This window comes from Hakea prostrata, chromosome 9 (assembly GCF_041222555.1).
Source record: "Hakea prostrata isolate BN-2017 chromosome 9, UWA_Hpros_2, whole genome shotgun sequence".
Taxonomy (NCBI): domain Eukaryota; kingdom Viridiplantae; phylum Streptophyta; class Magnoliopsida; order Proteales; family Proteaceae; genus Hakea; species Hakea prostrata.
Window position 1 is genome coordinate 23,598,202 of NC_142608.1, and position 5,300 is coordinate 23,603,501.

The 5,300-nt window shown below is 37.6% G+C and overlaps 1 protein-coding gene across 1 annotated transcript; it reads left to right on the forward strand.

Annotated features, from left to right (window-relative positions):
- The first annotated feature begins 2,596 nt into the window (after positions 1-2,596).
- On the forward strand, positions 2,597-5,055 carry LOC149005036 (peroxisomal targeting signal type 2 receptor-like). The gene has a single exon (XM_089168435.1). The coding sequence runs from the start codon at positions 2,817-2,819 to the stop codon at positions 3,771-3,773; it is 957 nt and encodes a 318-aa protein (XP_089024561.1). The 5' UTR covers positions 2,597-2,816; the 3' UTR covers positions 3,774-5,055.
- The last annotated feature ends 245 nt before the right edge of the window (positions 5,056-5,300 follow it).

The following is a 5,300-nucleotide window of genomic DNA, read 5'->3' on the forward strand; positions in this document are numbered from 1 at the left end:
CCATAATAAGATCCATCTCATATACAATTGACAAATAAAGACATTTATAAACTAAAGAATACAAGTAAATAAAGCTACTGTAATTAAAGTAAGTGCAACAGTAGTATATCCATAAAAGAATCTATTTATGGTAACAAACCCGAAAGATTCTAATATAGAAACTAAAATCACACAATCTATGCTATTATAGAAGTAACCATCCTTATCTTATATAACTTGAAGAGAATCTCCAAGGATCAAGGAGAATCTTTCCAAACTTGGCAAGAAGGTTCTAAATAAGTATATATATCTTATTAGGAAAGAAACCTAGAAAGTAAGAGATCAAATCATCCAAAACATACCAAATATGAGGTTGCTATCCTCATTGGTGATTGATTGGTCTACTGATCCAGTCGACCAACAGGGTCAGTGATAGACAAAAATAGGGATTTCTGATCCGAAATCCGAATTTTGTGATTCGAATTGCCATCAAACAAGAAAAGAATTATCATGATAGTATTCTAGTGCTAAGAAACAAACCTAACACTATCATTGGTCAAAAATCTAAAGACACAAATAAGGAAACAAAACTTACCATAAATGTATCAGTCATGATTTTCGAAAGCATGGTATGATCAAGAAGAAAGAACTAGAGATTGATAGGTTACAACTCTTGTAAAGAAAACACAACGATTGACTACTAATATGATCAATAAAACAGATTTAAGAAGATCATAATTTGAATCATAAGATGAACGAAGATAAGATCATGATTTAGATCATGATTCCTTCAAAAGCTTGCAATGATCATGATTAAGATCATTGCATTAGCCATTAATCTTTAGGAAATCATGAGAGACGAGTAGAGGGATGCTTGCAACAGAGAATACATTAAATCTAACTTTGTGCTCCCCGACGGTTTTACCACCACAAAATCGGTGGGCCCCACAGCTGAAAAATATTAAAAATAAAAAAAATAAAAAATAAAAAATAAAAATAAAACAACTCCTATCACCCACCCTTGGGCCCCTGTATTTTGGAGTGGAAAAGCCGTCGGGGAGCACTTTGATGAAAAGGTCGATTCACTACAACAGTTTACAGACGTTTTATTTTATTTTTATAGGGATAATTACTGTTGCCCCCCTGTACTTTGATTTTATTACTAATAAAACCCTGCTCTTTACAAAATTACTGTTGCCCCCCTTCCTTATAACGGTGTTAAGTAGCCGTTAAGTTTGAATATGTAATGTCCACTTTGTCCTTCATTAAAATTAAGAAATCAAAAGACGATACTACCCCATTTATAAAAACCAGATTAAATGTCAATTTTACCCTAATTTCATTTATTTTGAATTAAAAAAATATTGGTTTTCCACCTTCACTAAACTTATTTATTTTGAATTAAAGAAATTTGTAAAATTCAAATTCGATTTGGTTTCCCACCTTCTCCTCTAGCATACGTAGGGAAGGAAACCACAAATTTTTTTTTTGGGGGGGGGGGGGACTGGTGCTTTTTAATATTGGAAACGAACCGCAACACCTCCCCATGGGAGTTTAGACTTTAACCGCTTTACTAACCCACCATTGACGAAACCACAAAATCTTGCCAGAGAAGGAATTAACGAAGTAGGTGATATTCAATTTCCAAATTTGAGTTGAATTCTATCTTCCCTCCTCTTCGGTTTCTATTTTGATTTTATTCAATTATTATTTCTTTATTTTGGTGATTTTTTTTTAGAGTAAAACAGATTATGATTATTTTTTTCTCTACAATTAATTAAGGGCCTGTTTGGTTACATGAGTCTGGAGATTTCAAATATCTAGAGATTTCAAATCTATAGACTTCAAATCTATGGAGTTATAATTTATAAAATTAAGTGTTTGGTTGTGGAATGAAATCTATGAATTCATCCTAAAAATTTATTTGATCGACATGATTTTTGTGAATGTACAATTGTATAGCTTTTTTGAAATCTCTGGATTTCACCCCTTACCCATAAATCTACAGATTCACCTTTTTACACTAAAAACGTGAATCTGTAGATTTCATGAATCTAGAGATTTTTACAACCAAACGGGTATAATTCTCACATTCATGAATCCAGAGATTTGAAATCTCTAGATTCATGTAACCAAACAGGCCCTAAGGGTATTACTATAACTTGACAAAAGGGTTAATAGGTAAGGAGATAAGTAAAAGGGTATTTTGGGATTTTTAAAAAATATTGAGATGCCACATCATTAGTAAACTAACGGAACTTAACAGTAGGGGGCATTAGTAATTATAGACAAAGTTAAAGGTTGGATAAGTAATTTTGCAAAATACAGGGGATACATTAGTAATAAAATCAAAGTATAGGGGGGCAATAGTAATTATCCCATTTTTATACTATTTTTAATAGTTTTTTCTTTTTAAAACTTGCATTAAGATTCAGTAGAGTTTGTTTTTCTCTATTTAAAACTGTCTGTGCACACAAGGACGTTTGTAATAGAATAAATTTCAGGGAAGCAAACATAATTTTCTGATATAGGGGCATAAATGTAATTTCTCATTAAAAAGATAAAATATTAAAATATAACACCAAGACACCGAAAAAATAATGTCCTGTGCCGTTCACTTGCTGGTATTCACCGGTAGCAATTCCAATTCTTGGTGAGCTGTGCCAACCCACCGGCATTAGGTAGTTTATTCATTTGCTTTATTATGGTCGGGTTGTGCTTTCCAATCCAAGGAGAGAGAAAATGGCGGCAGCCACCGTAGCAGGCGGAGACAAGCTGCCGTAGATGCAAACCCAATTGACCCAGCAGCCAGCAAAGCAAGAAGAAGCAGCCTGAACATGCCAATCTTCAAGACCCCATTTAACGGTTACGCCGTAAAGTTCAGTCCCTTCTACGAGAACCGCCTTGCAGTTGCCACAGCTCAGAATTTCGGCATTCTTGGCAACGGCCGCGTCCATGTCCTCGATCTCACTCCCACCCCTTCCGCTCCCATCTCAGAGCTCTGCGCCTTCGACACCGCCGATGCTGTCTATGACTGCACTTGGTCGGAAGACAACGATAACCTACTTGTTACTGCCATCGGCGATGGATCTGTTAAGCTTTGGGACATCGCCTTACCCCCAACCTCGAACCCTATTCGCTCGCTCCATGAACACTCACGCGAAGTTCACTCGGTCGATTGGAACCCAGTTCGCAAAGACTCCTTTCTGACCTCTTCTTGGGATGATACCGTCAAGCTCTGGACGGTCGATCGACCCGTCAGCGTGCGCACCTTCAAAGAACACGCCTACTGCGTGTACACATCTGTTTGGAACCCTCGCCATGGTGATGTCTTCGCCTCTGCTTCCGGTGATTGTACTGTTCGTATCTGGGATGTTCGTGAACCGGCTTCCACCATGATTATACCTGCTCACGAATTTGAGATTCTGTCTTGCGATTGGAACAAATATGATGATTGCCTTATTGCTACTGCTTCGGTTGATAAGTCGATTAAGGTTTGGGATGTTAGGAATTTTCGAATTCCCATTACGGTGCTTAATGGGCATAATTATGCTGTGAGAAGGGTGAAGTTCTCGCCCCACAGGGATAGTTTGATTATGTCTTGCTCGTATGATATGACTGTCTGTTTGTGGGATTACCAGGTGGAGGATGCCCTTGTTGGGAGATATGATCACCATACGGAGTTTGCAGTTGGGATTGATATGAGTGTGCTTGTTGAAGGGCTTTTTGCCAGTACTGGGTGGGATGAACTTGTTTATGTTTGGCAGCATGGTAATGACCCTAGAGCACCTTGAAGAGACTTGAAGGGGGGAGCAACGTTGAGCAGTAGAGGCAGATGAAGCCTGCAACAGCAGCAAACGTTTCCAGGGACAAAAGTTGGAAGGTGAAGAGATATCTAGGATTCTTGTAATCTCATTGGGTATGTTGTAAGGTTTTATTTTCTTTCAGAATGATTAAGCTTTCCTTTGGGTTCCTCGATGAAACTGATGAATGATTGATTGAACCAATTTTTTACAATGCTTCCTAGTCTACCAAAACTTTAAATAAATGCAGCTTCGGTCCTGATTCCAGATATGGTGAATTTGTACGTCTCTCGATATTGTCTTTCAACAATCAAATTTGGCTATTCATTGATGGTAGTGTCATCGAAGATTAAAATTTTCCGTCTTAGACTCATAGTTATGTCCCTTTTGTATATGGAACATGGTCTTCCATCCTAGTTTGAATTTCAATGCAGAAGACCAAGCTATGCTGTGTTTGTTTATGATGAGTGCTCACATTTAATTAGCTGCCTATTATCTTGAGGAATATCAGTGTTTAAGCTCTTGTCTCTTCTGTGAAATGTAATTGCATCACTTTATCTGCTTCTCTTTTTATCATAACATCTTTACAAGGTCAGCATACATCAGTTACTACTTTATATTTTTGTCTCCTTCTGATTCTTCATTGGAAAATTAGTCAAGCTAAATGTCTTTTGCAACAGTTTTCACTGGCTTACTATGGTGCATTGCCCTGACAACTTTCACTGTAGACCCTACTGGAGATGGTTTGGCATCCTATGGAAAGTTGCCTCTGAAGGTTCTAAGTTCTAACAGTTCCTTCAGAAGGAGATTTTTTTTCCTCTGTATTATGGGACTGCTATTTTGCATCTCTGAAGTCTCAATTCAAGAGTACAAATGTGTCTCTACAGCTAACATTTTCAACTTCTCAAACATGCTAGTGTGCATCTGACCTGCATCTTTTTGGAATTTTCTCATAAGAGTTAGAGATAAAATATACCATCTGAGACTGACCTGCAACTGAAGTTCCATCCTCTTTCAGTGGATTAACTCAGGTGGCATTCTTGGGCCTCATCTAAACTCATTGAAGTTGAGTTCTTTTCGGAGCAGGAGAGTTGATGCTTTAACAGACCAGTTCAACTGATTATCCAAACTCAAAAGATTTGGTACCAAATGGGGTTTGATCCAACAAGAGTTGGATTGATTAAGTATTTTATTTCAGTTCTAATTTTTCGTTTTCTATTTGTTTTAACTTTTAATATTCCTACGCAAGACTGAGTAGACTTTGGTTTGAGTTTTATATTTCAACTAGGATTTGACTTCCTCCCATTCCCCCCCCCCCTTTAACTTGTATTAGGATACAGTTTCAGGTTGAATTGATTGAATATTAAGTATTATTTTGACAGATTCCCTTCCCCTGCTGCTACTTCCCCCCTTCTTCCTCTTCCTCTTCCTCTAATTCTCCTTCCATGGCAGCCCGCCAAAGCAGCTCAATTCCTGGTCTGCATCATCCTAAACGCACCACGCTCGCTTGGTGTTCTG

Bases quoted from the DNA above. Each gene is read 5' to 3' on its own strand.
- LOC149005036 (XM_089168435.1), top strand. From the start codon at position 2,817: ATGCCAATCTTCAAGACCCCATTTAACGGTTACGCCGTAAAGTTCAGT.